This window comes from Camelus dromedarius, chromosome 10, assembly GCF_036321535.1.
Source record: "Camelus dromedarius isolate mCamDro1 chromosome 10, mCamDro1.pat, whole genome shotgun sequence".
Taxonomy (NCBI): Eukaryota; Metazoa; Chordata; class Mammalia; order Artiodactyla; family Camelidae; genus Camelus; species Camelus dromedarius.
This window is the reverse complement of record NC_087445.1, coordinates 67,682,943-67,701,075: the sequence shown is the minus strand read 5'-3', so window position 1 is coordinate 67,701,075 and position 18,133 is coordinate 67,682,943. Positions and strand designations below refer to the sequence as shown.

Genomic DNA, 18,133 nt, shown 5'->3' with positions numbered 1-18,133 from the left:
TGAGGAGGCCACCAAACAGGATTAGGCAGCTTCCTGAAAATGTGTGTTTACCTCCGTGGTGTCACTCTCACATTCAGGAAATAGTAAATGCTCAGACCATGGCCCCTGAAGATTAGCACATCCACAGCACGTAACTCACTGAAGTTTTAGTAAATTTGCCAATAAATGTCTTCCCTCGTATCTGCCATTGTCTCTCTCTCTCTCCTCTTCCATCTTCAGTGTTTTTAAATGGCTGAGTTCTGAGCACACATATAAAGTGAGTGACATGAGGACTTGCCCAATGATGGGGCTGGAGAGCTGAGATATTACAGATGCTGTAGGACCATGGACTCAGAATTCACAGTCATCCGATTAACTAGACGAGGCTCCAAAATTGACTCCAGCATGTTCCCCAGAGTGGAAATGTGGAAATCATTAAACGTCAATGTAGAAAATTTGTAGCCCTGGAGAAGTTCAGTAGCCTTCAAACCACCTGGACAAATTGCTACCAACTTAGCATAAAGAGGACTTGGTTCAGAGCTGCCAGTTTCTGTCTAGAGCTGAGGCCAGAGGAGAGTCAGGCTGTGAGGCTGTTTAATTAGGTCAAAACCATACACATATTTCTAAGTCACTCACTTAGCCCTCTCTGCTCTACACCCATTCAAGGGGAATTAGATTGTGAGTGTGTTATACACAAAACAGACACACAGAATGATGCTCAGTGACATAAACAAAACCCAAGGTGTCGAGGGAACTATATTCAATTTCTTGTATATAGTTAAACAAGTAATAACATGTAATGGAAAAGAACCTGAAAAGAAAAAAAATATATATATATATGTATGTATATGTATAACTGAATCACTTTGCTGAATGCTGGAAACTAACATTGTAAATCAACTACACATCAATAATTTAAAAAAAAAAACCAAGGTGCTTCTTTTTGGCTCTCTCTGACCTATACTCATCTTAGTCAAAAGTGTAGAGGTTTGTATGGATTCACACCAGTTTACTTACAACTTTGAAATGAAATGTTTTGTCACACAACTTAAAACACATACAAACAGGAACCCTTCTACACTGTTGGTGGGGATATAAAATAGTGCAGCCGCTATGGAAAACAGTATGGAGTTTCCCCCAAAACATTAAAAACAGAACTACCACATGATCCGGCAGTCCCATGTCTGGGTATAAACCAGGAAGAATTGAAATCAGGATGTCAAAGATACATCTACACTCCCTTGTGCATTGCAGCACTATTCACAATAGTTGTTATGGAAACAACCCAAATGTCCATCAGATGAATGGATAAAGGAAATATGGCATAGACATACAATGGAATATTATTTTGCTTTTGAAAAAAGAAGGAAATCCTGCCATTTGTGACAACATGGATGAACCTGGAGGACATTATGCTAAATGAAATAAACCAGTGCTAGAAATACAAATGTTGCATGATTTCACTTTAAGAAACTCAGAAGCAGAGAATAAATGGCGCTTACTGAGAGCTAGGGGGAGAGAAATGTAGCACTGTTATTCAATTGATATAAAGTTTCATTTATGCAGGATGACAGTTCTAGAGACTTGCTGTAACAGTAGATTGCCTATAGTCAGAAATACTATATTGTGCACTTGAAAATTCATTAGAATAGTAGATCTCATGTGAAGTTTCCCACCAAAAAAAGGGGCATGACATTTTTAGAGGAGATAGATGTGTCAATTTCTTTGATTGTGGTGGTAGCTTCACATGTATGTGCACATGTCCAGACTCCTCAAATTGTATACATTAAGTATGTACAGTTTTTGGTGTATCAATTACACCTTGAAAGCTGTTTAAAACAAAACATGCAAACACCACAGCCAGACACCCAGACAACGCACAAACCAGACCCAGAAACTCCACCACACACAATAAGAATCACATGAAGTCAAACACCACACACAAATTACAGGAAAAAAAAGTAACATACACACACCAACACAAGCACACACATGCATTGTAGATTTCCAGCCAAGCCCATGGTCTATTACCAGCACTAGGACTTTCTACAGTGATGGAAATATTCTATATCTGCGTTGTCCAGTACAGTAGCACTAGCCTCGTGTGACTCCTAAAGGCTTGAAATATAGTTAGTGCAACTGAGGAACCAAAATTTTAATTTTAGGTAATTTTAATTAATTTAAATTTTATGGCCACTTGTGGCTAGTAGTAGCACCCTATGGGTCAGTGCGTGAATCAGTCACTGAAAACACATGGTTATACAAGCAACAGAAACACACATTTTCTCTCTCTCTTTTGCCTAGTCCTCACACAAATGCACACATCTAGACCAGATGATGGTTCCCCACCTTGCTGAGATCTCTGAGGATTCTTGCTGGCCCAGGCTGCCACCTGAATAATCATCTCTTATGCCTGATGGCCTAACGACCTTTACCACCTTTCATGCCTGTTTACAAGAACTAGAGCAATGAGCAGGGGGATCCACATTTACCAACAGCACTGAGACCCCAGGGAACACAACTGGAGCTCCTGATTAGAGAAGAAGCCAACAGAGCTAATTGCCCAATTTCTTGCCTTCCTCTTGAGATGGATCTTGTGCAGGGGCCAAAGGGGATGAACCACAGGAGTCTCAGGAGAAGATGTCCCTAATATCAGTGACATGTTGGCTTCCCCTCTGAGTGGTCATGAGGAGGAGAAGAAACCATGAACACCCTTGACCTTTGAAGAACCCAGCAATGGAATCTGCCTCTCCATACATTGCAGGAAGGTCTAGGCAGAGCAGTACCAGCCCTTGTAGAGTCCCACACCACTGACCCTGAGTTGTATTGGAACACACATTCCACTGCCACCATTTATTCCATTCATATAGAACCACAAAAGACCCACAAAAGCCAAAGCAACCTTGGGAAAAATGAACAGAGCTGGAGGCACCGCACTTCTTGATTTCAAAATATACTACAAACTTTTAGTAACCAACACACTATGTTATTGGCATGAAAACAGACCTGTAGAAAATGGAACAGAATCCTGAAATAAACCCACACACAGCCCATCAACTAATCTTTGGTAAGTGTGCCAAACTACACAATGGAGAAAAGATGGTCTCTTCAATAAATGGTGCTGGGAAACTGAATATCCACATGTAAAAGAATGAAAGTATCCCCAAAAGTGAAAACAATTGTCTGTGACATCTCACCCTGTGGGATAAAAATGTTTGCCACCTTCATTGGCAACAGTGTGGTCATCTGGGAGTTACTCAAGTGCACCTTGGAGCAGTTCACAGCCATGTTCCCACCACACGGATAGATTAGAGGGTTTTATGCTGCGTGAAGTAAGTCAGACAAAGACAAATACCATATTATCTCACTTATATGTGGAATCTAAAAAACAAACAAACAAAACAAAATGAAAACACTCACAGATACAGAGAAGAAACCGGTGGTTGCCAGAGGGGAGGGCAATGGCTGGAGGCGGTAAAATAGGTGAATTGGATGAAGAGGTACAAACCTCCAGTTATAAAATAAACAAACCTTGGGGATGTCATATACAGCATAAGGAATATGGTCAATAATATTGTAATAATTGGGGGGCCAGACAGTTACTCACGGTGGTGATCATTTCATAGTGTATGCAAATGTCAAATGACCATGTAATATACCTGAAACTAACATAATATTGTAAGTGAACTATATTTCAATTAAAAAATAGAATTGCTTAATGCCAGAATAGCTCCCAAACCAGAATAGAGCACAAAGTAGCTTTCAGAATAATGATGAACATTTTGGTGAACATTTGAGTACTAGGCTAAGAGCTTTACTTATGTTTCCTAATTAATACCACACATCAGCCTTACATTCCCAGATTAAAAAAAAAAAATTGAACAGCTTCATTAAGAATTTGTTCTTCACCCATTTTAACTTTTAAAGAACAGAAACATAAATGATGCAAATTCCACAGACACAAAATTCCATAGGTAGAAAACAGAGATGGCACACACACATACACACGTGTGTGTATGTATCTATGGCATACGTGATATATAATATGTAATATACATATATAACTTGATATATATATGTATATTACCATTTTTGTAAATTAAAAATTAAATAGTAGCTACTTCATGTGTTCCAATATAGTATGTGTGTGATCAGAGCCCGGGTTCTTTTTTTTTTTTTAACATTTTTTATTGATTTATAATCATTTTACAATGTTGTGTCAAATTCCAGTGTTCAGCACAATTTTTCAGTTATTCATGGACATATACACACTCTTTGTCACATTTTTTTCTCTGTGAGTTATCATAACATTTTGTGTATATTTCCCTGTGCTATACAGTGTAGTCTATTCTACAATTTTGAAATCCCAGTCTATCCCTTCCCACCCTCCACCCCTCTGGTAACCACAAGTCTGTATTCTCTGTCTGTGAGTCTATTTCTGTCCTTTATTTACGCTTTGTTTTTGTTTGTTTGTTTGTTTTTGTTTTTGTTTTTTAGATTCCACATATGAGTGATCTCATATGGTATTTTTCTTTCTCTTTCTGGCTTACTTAGAATGACATTCTCCAGGAGCATCCATGTTGCTGCAAATGGCATTATGTTGTCGGTTTTTATGGCTGAGTAGTATTCCATTGTATAAATATACCACTTCTTCTTTATCCAGTCACCTGTTGATGGACATTTAGGCTGTTTCCATGTTTTGGCTATTGTAAATAGTGCTGCTATGAACATTGGGGTGCAGGTGTCATCCTGAAGTAGATTTCCTTCTGGATACAAGCCCAGGAGTGGGATTCCTGGGTCATATGGTAAGTCTATTCCTAGTCTTTTGAGGAATCTCCACACTGTTTTCCATAGTGGCTGCACCAAACTGCATTCCCACCAGCAGTGTAGGAGGGTTCCCCTTTCTCCACAGCCTCTCCAGCATTTGTCATTTGTGGATTTTTGAATGACGGCCATTCTGACTGGTGTGAGGTGATACCTCATTGTAGTTTTGATTTGCATTTCTCTGATAATTAGTGATATTGAGCATTTTTTCATGTGCTTTTTGATCATTTGTATGTCTTCCTTGGAGAATTGCTTGTTTAGGTCTTCTGCCCATTTTTGGATTGGGTTGTTTATTTTTTTCTTATTGAGTCGTATGAGCTGCTTATATATTCTGGAGATCAAGCCTTTGTCGGTTTCACTTGCAAAAATTTTCTCCCATTCCGTAGGTTTTCTTCTTGTTTTATTTCTGGTTTCCTTTGCTGTGCAGAAGCTTGTAAGTTTCATTAGGTCCCATTTGTTTATTCTTGCTTTTATTTCTTCTAGGAGAAAATTTTTGAGATGTATGTCAGATAATGTTTTGCCTATGTTTTCCTCTAGGAGGTTTATTGTATCTTGTCTTATGTTTAAGTCTTTAATCCATTTTAAGTTGATTTTTGTATATGGTGTAAGGGAGTGTTCTAGCTTCATTGTTTTACATGCTGCTGTCCAGTTTTCCCAGCACCATTTGCTGAAGAGACTGTCTTTATTCCAATGTATATTCTTGCCTCCTTTGTCGAAGATGAGTTGACCAAAAGTTTGTGGGTTCATTTCTGGGCAGAGCCCGGGTTCTTAACCACTACACACAGAAACTTATCCTTCCATTGGTTAGAGGAGCCAAGCATCCTACAATATTTTAGAGCTGTAGGGAAGCCACAGTTGTTCAAAATTCTCTTAGTCCCCTGTCCATGGTAATTTCAATTATTCATATTCGTATACTTTCCAACTGGCAAAAAACTCAAATACAGCAACTTCTATTTGAAGAATAAATATTTACTGAAGGCCTGTAACTTTCACAAGAAGTCTAATTCTTTCCATTTTATAGATGTTGGAAACTGAGGCCAAGGAGTTATGTAGATTTCTCAAGATCTCACTGCTATCTGATGGTGATTCTGCTCTGTAACTTCACATAGCATGACACCAGGGGTTTCTTTGCATGGGGCATTTAATGAAAGTTAATGGCTTACAAAATTCTGAGTGACTCAGTTACACTCAGGGATATGAAAATGATAGCAGATCCTTTTAAGGAAACAGGGAGTAGTTCGGAGCTGGGTTCTTTCAGTCAGTGGTGCCCCAGAAGGAGGGCACTTAAGGAAGTATTAAGGTCATGAATGCAAATCAGATGCCCGCAAACACACGTGCACACCCAGCCACACACTCACTACAACAAGCAGCACACACACTCCCTTTGCTGACAGACATGCTTCAACCCCTTCTGACCCAAACCCTTCTGGGTGAAGGCAGTCAGCATGGGGCACTTAAGCCTGTTTAGTCATAGGCACAGACTTTAAACTACCAGCAACAACCTGTGCACGTGGTAACATGCACACAAAACAAAAGCAAACAGCACGCAGTTGCTCTCACACACGAGTGTGTCACCCACAAACAGCAGCTCGCACGCACACTAGTGCACACTGCTGAGCGAAGGCTGAGCCCTCTCTGACCTTGGTCCTGGGTGAGGTCGGGCATTTTCTGCAGCAGCCCCGGTGCTAAGCCCTCATCCTCTGAGCCATGGTACCCACGCAGCGGGGGAAATGCCCCCGTCATAACAACAGGAGGCAAATATTTAGGATCATGGGCATGACTCAGAAGTCCCTAAGTGCATGTTAGGAAGCTAATAACTTGCTAAAACAGAGCCTGGATTGGGTCTAATTCAGGAAAAGAATCAGGCTGTGAGTCAGATACATAGTACACACACACACACACACACACATCTACAAACAACACATACGTAAGCATATGCAATACACAGACACACACTTATGAGCACAGAGGCCCTCATACACAGACCCACAAGCACACAGGCAGATCACCGCCAAGTGCAGATTTCCAGCTCCCTCTGTCCTGTGCTTCTCATTGGTGACCTCAGACACCTCTTCCAAACTGTGGCTTCTTTTCAGGACACTTGGTATCCAGACAAATAGGAGAAATATCTGTGGCCTTGGTGCTTCTCCTGACTTTCACCTTCCTTAATCAGATCCAGATAAATGAGTCAAAAGATAATGTTTTAATTACTGAGAGAACTGAAACAGTCCCCCAGTTTCTGGCTGATTTCTTACTGTCCTTTGAGAAGCTGTATGTCCAGGAGCCAGAGGGACTGGAGTCCCAAAAGGCAGTGCCCTTGAGGCCAGTGGTGCCCTGGACTTCTCTCTTCTTGGACATTGTTCCATCTGAGACAAAGGATTTTTAACTCTTTATTTTGAAATGATTTCACACATTTGGAAAAGCTGTAAAAATGATACAAGGAATTCCTGTATCCACTGCACCCAGATTGCCCAATGGTTAATACTTTACCATATTTATTTAAATATGTATGTGCACATGCATGTATACTGCAGCCTTAGATTTTCGGCAGGTGCACCTCAGTGGGTATCCTCAGAAGACTCATGGTATCAGTTTTTCCAATTACTAGTGATTTTATCCTTGATCAATTGGTTAGGGTGGTATCTGCCGGGTTCTCTACAGCAAGTCACTATTTCAACATTTGTAATTAATAAGTATCATTTGGGTAGGTATTTTGAGACTGTATAACCATGTTTTTCTTATTCCAATTTCACCCACTATATCTAGCATCGATTGGTGATTCTTATATGAAAAAAACTATTACAAATGTGGCCAAATGGTGATTTTCTAATTTGGTCATTTCCTCTATGTTTATTAGTTGTATTCTCCTATAAGAAGGAACTTCTCTTTATTCTCCATTCATGTTTTATTGATTTATTTCTATCATTATGGACTCATGAATTCTTATTTATGCTCTGAGTTGTCATCATTACCAATGTTACTCATTTTGAAGCTTAAATTATTTGAGCTTCAGCAGGAGATTCTCTGAGCTGGCTCCTGTGTCCTCATGACCCATTGAGCACTTTTTATTTTCAAGCTCAGCAAAATTGCCCTGGTCTTGTCATGTCCTTGCCCCAGCCCTAGAATCAGCCATTTTTCTAAGTAACTTCGGTTCCTTTTAGAGGAGAATGATATTCAAAGAGCAAATTTAGTGTTAGGTATGTCCATTGCTTACAAGGCTTCTGAATGTTCTCAGAGGATGCAGCTAAGAAATATATATAAAAGAAACACAAGAAGTAGAATCTAACAACTAATAAACTAAAGGAATGGTTACCCATAGGAGCCATTGCTAAAGAGAAATGTCTCCTAATTAGAAGTGCAGTGGTGCGCTGTTAAATAAATAAGTGGCTGTTGTTGGCGGGCTTTGCTTTGTAGCATTGACCAATTTCCATAGTGTAATTATCCCCTCTCTGGCTGATTTCAGTCTACCAATATGTTGTCATTGAATGTGGAGTTGGAAAGAGATGTTCATAATCAGCTTGAAGCCAATGCAAGCCAGCTTCAGCACATCTTACATAGAAGGATCAGTCCACCAGGAGCAGATCATGATGCTAAATATGTGTGTTCTCAAATAACATAGTATAACAAGTATTTAAGCAAAAACTGACATATCTGAAGGAGAAAAAGACAAATCCACAATTATAATTGTGTGACATGTCTCACATAATATTTTTTTACGTATTTTATGAGATGATGAACAAGCAGAAAAAAATTAAAGGTAAAAGAATATTTAACAACCCAAGTAACACACTGGACCTAATTGACATTAACAACATTACACATGACAGCAGAACGCACATTCAGATTTGCCAACCATACAATAATTTTAGGAGATCTAGCTCACTGCGCTCATGACTGCAATAAGAGGATTTACTCATTGTCACTTCAACAAGTTAGCCCTATTGACAACTATTTCTAGGGCCTGTTTTATATCTCTGTTCCTGAGGCTATAGATGAAAGGGTTCAGCATGGGAGTAACTACTGTATACATGACTGAAGCAATCATGTCTTTGTTATTGGAGTCCCATGATGAGGAGAAAAAGTAAACACCAGCAAGTGTCCCATAGTATAAAGACACCACAAAGAGATGGGAGCCACAGGTGGAAAAAGCTTTAAAGAGTCTCTTAGTGGAGGGGACCCTCAGGATGGTAGTCCCTATATGAATGTATGAGGCTAAGATACTACTCAAAGGCAGGATGAACAGCGTTCCTCCCTCAGTGAAGATGACCAGCTCATTGAGGGAGATGTCCGAGCAGCTCAACTTGAGGAGCACAGTGAGGTCACAGAAGAAATGGGGGATGGTATTGTCAGCACAGAAGGACAGTTGGACCAAGAGGAGGGTGTGCAACAGGGCATGGATACAACAGAAGACCCAGGACCCAGCTACTAAGGAGATGCACAGCTCCTCCCTCATGATGGTGGTGTAGTGAAGTGGCTGACAGATGGCCACATACCTGTCATAGGCCATCACTGCAAGAAGGAAATTATCAAAACAACCAAAAAGTATGAAAAAATATATCTGTGAAATGCACCCTGCATAGGGGATGAATTTGTACTCAGTGTGCATGTCCATCAGCATCTTAGGGATGGTGACAGATGAAAAAGAGACGTCGGTGAAGGCCAAGTGGCTGAGGAAGAAGTACATGGGGGTGTGGAGGCGAGAGTCCAGCCTGATGAGCAGGATGATGAGCAGGTTCCCCAGCACCGTGGTCAGGTACACGCCCAGGAACAGGGCGAAGACCACGCACCGCTGCTGTGGCCGGATGGGGAGCCCCAGGAGGAGAAACTCGGACACGCTGCTCTGGTTCCCCCTCCTCATGCCCTTCTTGTCTCTGGTGGGAATTGGGGAAAGTGGGAAATGTCAGTGAACATGCCATAGCATTATAGTAATGGCCTTTTTAGTGTGAAAATTCTTAATTTTAGCTACTTTTCTCTTTATTTCTCACAATTGTTGTTGTATGAATCAGTCTGCCCCATTCTGGCTCCAACAATAGATCAAATCCTCACGATAATCAAGTCTTTTTCCAAAGAAACCAAAGGAAATTTATTCTTTATTCAACAAATATTTATTGCAAAACAGCTCTGTCCCATACTGAGTATATAGTAGTGAACAAGAAATGAGAAGTCTCTGTGTTCAAGGAGTTTACATCTGTATAACAAGCCAGGTTCAAACCTCTATAATTTGCTGAGATCAAAATGGAAAAAGGGTACCAGTGGGGAGGGTATAGCTCAGTGGAAAAGCGCATGATTAGCATGTTCGAGGTCATGGGTTTGAACCCTAGTATATCCACTAAATAAATAATAATAATAAATAAACCTAATTACCTCCCCCCATAAAACAAAAAACACAAAAAATATTTTTTAAAGGGTACCAAGTAAGATGTATCAGTCATTTCCTCTTAAAACGGGTGTGAAACTACCTACACTGCGAAAGAATTACTGAAGCTTTGTCACAGAACTTCAGTGTAATTGGCTGTGTCAAATTCCCTGTTATCAAGTGTCCAATCCAGGCTTCCAAACCAACATTAATAATAGTACCAGGCATTATTCCAAGTGTTTAACATGCACTTTCAAATTAAATCCACATTAAAGCTCTAAAAATGAGATTATTATACTTATTTTGACTATAAGAAAACAAAATTGTGTATTATGTAAATGTGCAAAGATATAATTAAGTGTAGCAGATGGAATCACAACATTTGTCTGCCTCACCAAAATCCATGTCTTAAACTCCTCTGCATAGAAATTATACCCTCGCTGGTTAGAATATCCAGAGAAGCTGTATTATGTCCACTACCTTTGTCAAAAATGTTCTTAACTCCCTCTAAGAAAAATTTGCCGCTCACATTTATTTGTCCATCATACAATTTACAAAGAACTTTTGCATACTTTAACTCCTCTCAAAGCAATAATTATATATTTAAGGATTGTTTGATACACAAGGCGACTATTATATCCTTATTTTATAGATGTGAAAACTGAGGGTAAAGAGATAAATGACTCACCTAATGTTACCCAGTTTTTTGGTGGTGGGTTCCAGATTTAGTATTTCTTTGGAAGTTAGGTTGCAGGTGAGGATTACCAATGACATAACCCTGAAGAGGGAATCAAGACTGACACCGTCACTCAAGTATAGGTGCAGGACAGCAAGTCTCCCTCAGGGACCATGAACTTGCTCAGGGACACTGGTTATCTCAGTTCATGGCCACCAAGGAGGACAGAGACTTGACCATTATGTGGAGGCGTGGCCGTGCACTGACATACACTGTGCGAGTCCTCACAGAGAAACCAGCAGAAAACAAGATGGTTGGAGCCAACTAGGAACCCTGATTCAGGTAGGGCCTGGTGAAGGAGGCAGCTGGGCCATGAGCCCTGGAGAGGTTTGATCTTGACCTTGAAGTATGAGAGGGAGCCTTTGGATGGGCCTGTTGTCTCAGGCTTCTGCCTGTCCCATCCCAGACAATGGTGATAGAGGAGCCCCTATGACATAAACATGGGGTTTGGAGCAAGATAACAAAATACATTCCTTTTACTGAGCACCAATTATGTGCTGAATACTTTGTATGTGTTGCCTCATTTAATCCTCCAAATAGGACTGTGAAGTAGGAATAGTTATTTCTTCTGTACCAGTGAGGAATCTGAACCTCAGAGAACTGAAGTCACTTCCTAAGATCACGGAAACATTTGAGGATCAGACTGAGGACTGGGCCCCAGTCTGACAGAGTGCAGACCTGGAGCTCACATCCACGAGTACATGGCTGGTGGAAATGTATGTGAACCTGCCTGCCCAATGCAGTGATGTGGCCCCTGTAGAGAAAGACAGTTAAGGGAATATCTGGGTTCACAGGGGCAAACCTGAAGCCCCTAAAACCTGTACCTGAAACACACATTCACATGCACACTTAATGACTGATTTTTGAATTCTTACTATCTGTGATCTCTAAGACAGTGACTATGGCTTATGGCTCAGTTCCCCAAAGATTCATAAAGATAAACTCACAAATAATACACAAGCTGATACACACAAAATAATCCACATAACTACGCACAAACACTTGTATAATCTCAACACAAACATAAAACAACTAGCAGCACATACAGATCACACATCAGATGCATAAACATTAGACTCTGAACAGAGACTCACACATGCAAACACACATACGAAACAACTAAAGGCACAAGATCACACACATCACACACAAATCATACAGGAAACATACCATTGTGCAGACACACCTCTTCATACTCAGGTGACACACGACATACATGGTCACACCCATACTGGCCTCATTGCAAAATGAGATGTTCTAGTCTCCACTGACCTACACCCAACGTAGGTAGAGGTGGTCGGTGAGTGAGGCACTTGGGCCCTATTCACTCACAGGAACTACCCCATAAACATTACCTGCAAATTAAACAGAGCAAATACACTTATACACACACACACACACACACACACACACACACACACAGAGACAAAACCCATGAAGAAAACATACATATATCCACATTATAGGAGCAAAGAAACGCCACACAGACCCACGTGGAGTGCATACGCAGACCTCTAGATGCAGAGACACGTCTTGCCCACCTAGAATTCCCAGCTCACGCTGACCTGTGCCACTCAGGGAGCTCAGGCACCTTCTAATCCAAGCAGTTTTCTGAGCCTTGAGCTTCTGTTGAGAACCCCATGAACTAAAAAGTAAGAAGAGCCCTCTCTGAGCCCGTGACCTCCTGAGCTTTCTGTGACTGTCCTTGAGCGCCTGAGCCACAGGCAGGATACCATGTTATAAGCCTCAGAGAGGACACATAAAAAGTCCCTAAGCTCCTGGTTAAGGAAAGAATCAAAGTAGACTAATTGCCTCCAATGCCTTGGGGAGGAGCCTGTGCGGAGGCTGAGGGACTGAGCTGCTACAGTCACCTGAGAGGGTACCCCAGACTCAGGGCCACCCTGGGCTCCTCTCCGCCTGCTCATAGTTCCAGGAGTGAGGATGGCTCAGTCATCCACAACTCCAATGCTGCCAGCCCACTGGGTCAGCCTCTCCCATCAGCACATTACAGTCCAGGAACAGAAAGTCTGGCTTCTGCAAACCCCCACACCGCTTACACTTGCTACCACGAGAGCGCAAATCTGGCTTTAACTCCACATCCTGCAGGTACCTTCTCTCCCTTGGGAGAGACTTCAGCGTTTGTAGAGGGAGGAGGTGGAGTCCTTGGGCTCAATGCTCAGAAGAAGCACTGGGCCTGGGCCATGCCGCTCATTAACTGTTGGCCCTCAGCACACTAAGTAGCCTCTCAGCCCTGTTTCATCAGCTGTGAGGTGCAGGTAACAACTGCATCGTCATCACGAAGTTATTACTGAGATTAAACGAGACGATTCACGCTAAAGCACACAATGAGTGCAAATAAATAACAGCTCTTGACACATTCTCTTTGTATCTTCCAAAAATAAACAATTATATATACATACATATACATATATATTACATCTAGAATTACATCTAGAATCATTGACATTGTTATGGAACTGATATGGAGTGAACGATTGAATTTATTGATTAATGAATTCTCTTGATCTTGGTAAGAACTTACTCCCTCCCTAAGAAAGAACTAAATTGTCCCCACAGAGTAACGATAAAATTATGTGATTCACATTTCAGTCAGCTAAGCTATCCACTTTTATCCCCACTTTGTCCAACATATGTGAACTGACATCTTCATTGGCTGGATGATTGCAGACTCCCTCAGTGCCAGAGAAAGCCCTCAGACAGAGCAAAAACGCAAGCACTTCACTAAGACGCTGTGAGCTTGCTGAAAACTGTCTAATGCCGCTTCCAATAACCCAAGCGGGACAAGGAGCTCCAGGGCGGGCATCAGCTACATTCCACACCATGTACTACCCACCTCTACCTGTGACCCCACGCTGAGCCTGGAGGATGGGAGCCAGTCATACACTCTATAAACAGAATTTAAAAGGGTGCGTTAGTGGAACAAACTACAGTCTTTGCCACTACAGCTGATCCCAAGGCTATAACTGAAATTTATCATTACCTTCCTTTACCATCCATATTGACTTCCTTTATCCTCCTCCAACACTACCACCAGTCAAGATTGCTTCCCTGATGGAGACCCAGATCTTCATTCGTCAGAACTCTTGCTTATCCTGCTCTGTTTACGCATCATGTGACAGAGCTACAATTGCCTGTTTAATGTTATTACTGGTAGGGAAATCGCCTGTAGTTCTTCAAGATAATTAGGGTCGATTACTCCTGAACTCAGAGTAACTCCTTTCTTTGTCTCATGCCTTCCAGAATGAAGAACCTAAAATTGCCAGGCAGCCATCACACTTTGAGATCAGGGAACCACTCCTATGTTCTCTGTGCAAGCACCCCTCCACAACCAACGACCAAGGCTCCTAATCCCACAGTAAAGTTGCAGGGATGGGAAGTACCCATAACAGGAAAGGTCCATAGGGATACATCATAGACCTAAATTTAAAGCAAAAAACCTTTAAATTTCTAAAATATAAATGAGAGAAAAATCTAGATGACCTTGACTATGGCCATGACTTAGATACAACACCAAAGGCACCATCATGAAAGAAATTGTTGATAAGACAGACTTTATTAAAATTAAAATTTTCTGCCCTGTGAATAACAATGTCAAGAGAGTAAGAAGGCAAGCCACAGACCTGGAGAAAATATTTGCAAAAGACACATCTGATAAAGGACAGTTGTCCAAAATATACAAAGAACTCTTAAAGATTGAAAAAAAGCTTCTTCTGTATAGCACAGGGAACTATATTCAATATCTTGTAATAACATTTAATAAAAAAGAATATGAAAATGAATATTGATGTATATTCATGACTGGGACATTGTGCTGTACATGAGAAACTGACACAATGTAACTGACTGTACTTCAATTTAAAAAAAAAATTTTTAACTCTTAAAACTCAACATTAAGAAAACAAACAACTGGCCTTAAAAATGCCCCCAATATTTTTTTCATTGAAGTAGAGTTGATTTACAATGTTGTGTTAGTTTCTAGTGTACAGCAAAGTGATTCCGTTTATATGTATATATATATATTCTTTTTCAATTTATTTTCCATTATAACATATAGTTAAGAGATCGAATATAGTTCTCTGTGCTATATAGTAAGACCTGTTTTTTTTAACCTATTTTATATATAGTAGTGTGTATCTGCTAATCCCAAACTCCTAATTTCTCCCTCCCCACTTTCTGCTCTGGTAAAGAGTTTTTTTCTATGTCTGTGAGTCTGTTTCTTTTTTGTAAATAAGTTCATGTGTATCATTTTTTAGATTCCATATATAAGTGATACCATATGATATTTTCTTTCTCTGTCTGACTTCACTTAGTATGATAATCTCTAGGTCCATCCCTGTTGGGGCAAATGGTATTGTTTCATTCTTTTTATGGCTAAGTAGTATTCCATTACCTATCTATCTATCGATCTATAAAAATATATATCTCACAACTTATTTACCCAGTCATTTGTCAATGGACATTTAGGTTGCTTCCCTGTCCTGGCTATTGTAAATAGTGCTGCTATGAACATTGGGGTGCATGTATCTTTTCAAATTAGAGGTTTCATCTTTTCTGGATATATACCTGCACTGGGATTGCTGGATCATATGGTAACTCTGTTGTTAGTTTTGTAAGGAATTTCCAGGCTGTTTTCCATAGTGGCTGTACCTGGGGTATGATTTTCACATATATTGCCTATATGACAGGAACATACAAGGAAGAGCTGCAAATATTGTGGCCATTTTTGCAGTCTGCCACAATCACACAATTTTTCAAGACGATGTCTCTAGAAGCATCACTAGGAAAATTAAAAGCGTAACTGGCAACTGTTATTTGGCAAAAGAAATCCTATTCCTGTAAATTATCCCCAGAGCCAGTTTCATGTCTCTGTTCCTCAGGCTATAGGTAAAGGGGTTTAACATGGGTGTCACCACGGTGTACATAACTGAAGCAATTATGTCTTTGACCTTGGAGTTGTTTGATGAAGGAAAGAAGTAACTCATTGCAAGAGTCCCATAGTACAAAAACACCACAAAGAGGTGGGAGCCACAGGTGGACAAGGCTTTGCAGATTCTCTTGATGGAGGGGACCCTCAGGATAGTGGCCCCAATGCAGATATAAGAGCCCAAAATAGCACTCATTGGAAGAAAGGCAATCATTCCACCCTCGATGAAGAGAACCAGCTCGTTGAGGGAGGTGTCTGAGCAGGTCAACTTCAAGAGGGCAGTGAGATCGCAGAAGAAGTGGGGGATGGTATTGTCAGCACAAAAAGACAGGCAGGACAGCAGGAGGGTGTGCAACAGGGCATGGACACACGAGAAGAACCAAGATCCAGCCACAAGTAAGATACACAGTCCCTCCCTCATGACGGTGGTGTAGAGAAGTGGCTGACAGATGGCCACATACCTGTCATAGGCCATCACTGCAAGAAGGAAATTGTCAAGACAAGCAAAAAGTATGAAAAAATATATCTGGGAAATGCACCCCACATAGGGGATGGATTTTTGCTGAGTCAGCATGTTCACCAGCATCTTTGGGACAGTGATAGATGAGAGGGAGATGTCAGAGAAGGCCAAGTGGCTGAGGAAGAAGTACATGGGGGTGTGGAGGCGAGAGTCCAGCCTGATGAGCAGGATGATGAGCAGGTTCCCCAGCACCGTGGTCAGGTACACGCCCAGGAACAGGGCGAAGACCACGCCCCGCTGCTCTGGCCGGATGGGGAGCCCCAGGAGGAGGAACTCGGACACGCTGCTCCGGTTCTCCCTCCTCATGCTCTTCTTAATCTCTGCTGGGGATACGGGGAGTAGAAAACATCAGAGACTGAGACATAGTGGTTATCATCACCATGTGTTCATTACAGCCATGTGCTTTTCTTTCCTGGAGACTGTGTCAAAACTCAGACAAACTGCACATTTGCTGTTGGAATTTTCTGTCTGCCCGACTCTGGTCACTGAATGCATCAGAATTCCAATGGCAAACAAGATTTTCCTTCAAAGGAGACCAGTGTAAATGTCTTCACTTATTCAATGGTCTTCCAGATGCTATTCTTGGCACTAGGAATAGAACAAAAAATAAAATATCCACCCCCCTGACTCTTGGAGTTTCCGTTCTATGAGTACATTGCAGAGTGCCAGCCAGGAGCTGGGGCTTCTTAGCCAAGAGGCTTAAATTGGATTCCAACCTCAACAATTTACTACCTGGGTGGCCTTGGGCACTTTTGCAATGTACCTCAGTTCCTCCTCCATTTCCAGGTAAGAGATATTCTGCCAAAGTTCAGTAGGTGTTCTGTGTAAATTGATGGGTCTGTAGATGTAATTTTGGGTGTATTCATGGGAGGGCAGGAGCTATGTGTCCTTCTACTCTGCCATCTTAGCGCTTGGCACTCTCCTCTATAAAATGGAACGTTGAGGATTAAAGGAGTGAATACATGTGATACATTTAGGACAGTGCCCTGCACACAGTAGGTACTCAACAATGCTTGCTATTACTATAGCAGGATGTAGTAAGCAGATAAATCTGGCATCAAACTCCAGGAACTCAACAAAACAGAAGAGTGATATGGGCATTAGACAAGACCCAGTTGCTGGCCTGAAATATTTGTTAACCTCCTGGACTTTAACACTCCCTGGGAAACTGCAAAAGCCCAGACCATGGACCCTGGGATTTGATTCCCTGCTGGCAATGATCTCAGAGACATTTTTTCTTCTTCACTCCACCCAGCCCTCTTATTCTTCATCTCCCTCTCCCTCCCTTTCTCCCTTTTTCTCTCCTTTTTTTCCCTCTTCCTCCAATATAACATATACATACAGTGAGAGACTTGAGAATTTTCCCAGGGAACTTCCCAAAGACTTAAGAATTTGCTGATAATGTAGAATGTGGGATATCTAGTCAAATTTATAGTCGCCTGCTTAACTATGACTAATTCTCAAAATTTACCTTAGCATTGAAAATAGTTGCTATTTAATGAGCGCCTAACTAGGACATAGGCACTCATAAAGTTCAGTTTCAGCCTTAGGAAACTAAATCTCAGGGTGGTTACATAATTTGTCCAAAGATAGAAAGGTGATACCTGATGCAGTCACAATTCTATATACGTCAGTATGATCAGAGATCCTACTCTTCGCCATTCACTGGCCCTGACTTTCATTTATTTGGCAGAAAATCCTGGGTCTGGTTTTGGGATTATTTCAAGATTTCAAAATTACTCCAGCCACCTGCTTGATTATCTACCAACTCAT

At 41.2% G+C, this 18,133-nt stretch overlaps 2 protein-coding genes across 2 annotated transcripts; both read right to left on the bottom strand.

Annotated features, from left to right (window-relative positions):
* Nucleotides 1–8,722: 8,722 nt before the first annotated feature.
* LOC116152532 (olfactory receptor 1J4) lies at nucleotides 8,723–9,769 on the bottom strand. The gene has a single exon (XM_031449527.2). It carries the CDS (start codon nucleotides 9,659–9,661, stop codon nucleotides 8,723–8,725), a length of 939 nt encoding a protein of 312 aa, XP_031305387.2. The 5' UTR covers nucleotides 9,662–9,769.
* Nucleotides 9,770–15,724: 5,955 nt separating this feature from the next.
* Nucleotides 15,725–18,133, bottom strand: LOC105105946 (olfactory receptor 1J4). Its single transcript, XM_031450395.2, has 2 exons — nucleotides 18,126–18,133; nucleotides 15,725–16,667 (listed from the first exon to the last, which is right to left on the bottom strand). The coding sequence occupies exons 1-2, from the start codon at nucleotides 18,131–18,133 to the stop codon at nucleotides 15,725–15,727; spliced, it is 951 nt and encodes a 316-aa protein (XP_031306255.2).

What these genes read in the sequence shown, in the direction of transcription:
- LOC116152532 (XM_031449527.2), bottom strand. Translation starts at nt 9,661, where the DNA reads ATGAGGAGGGGGAACCAGAGCAGCGTGTCCGAGTTTCTCCTCCTGGGG.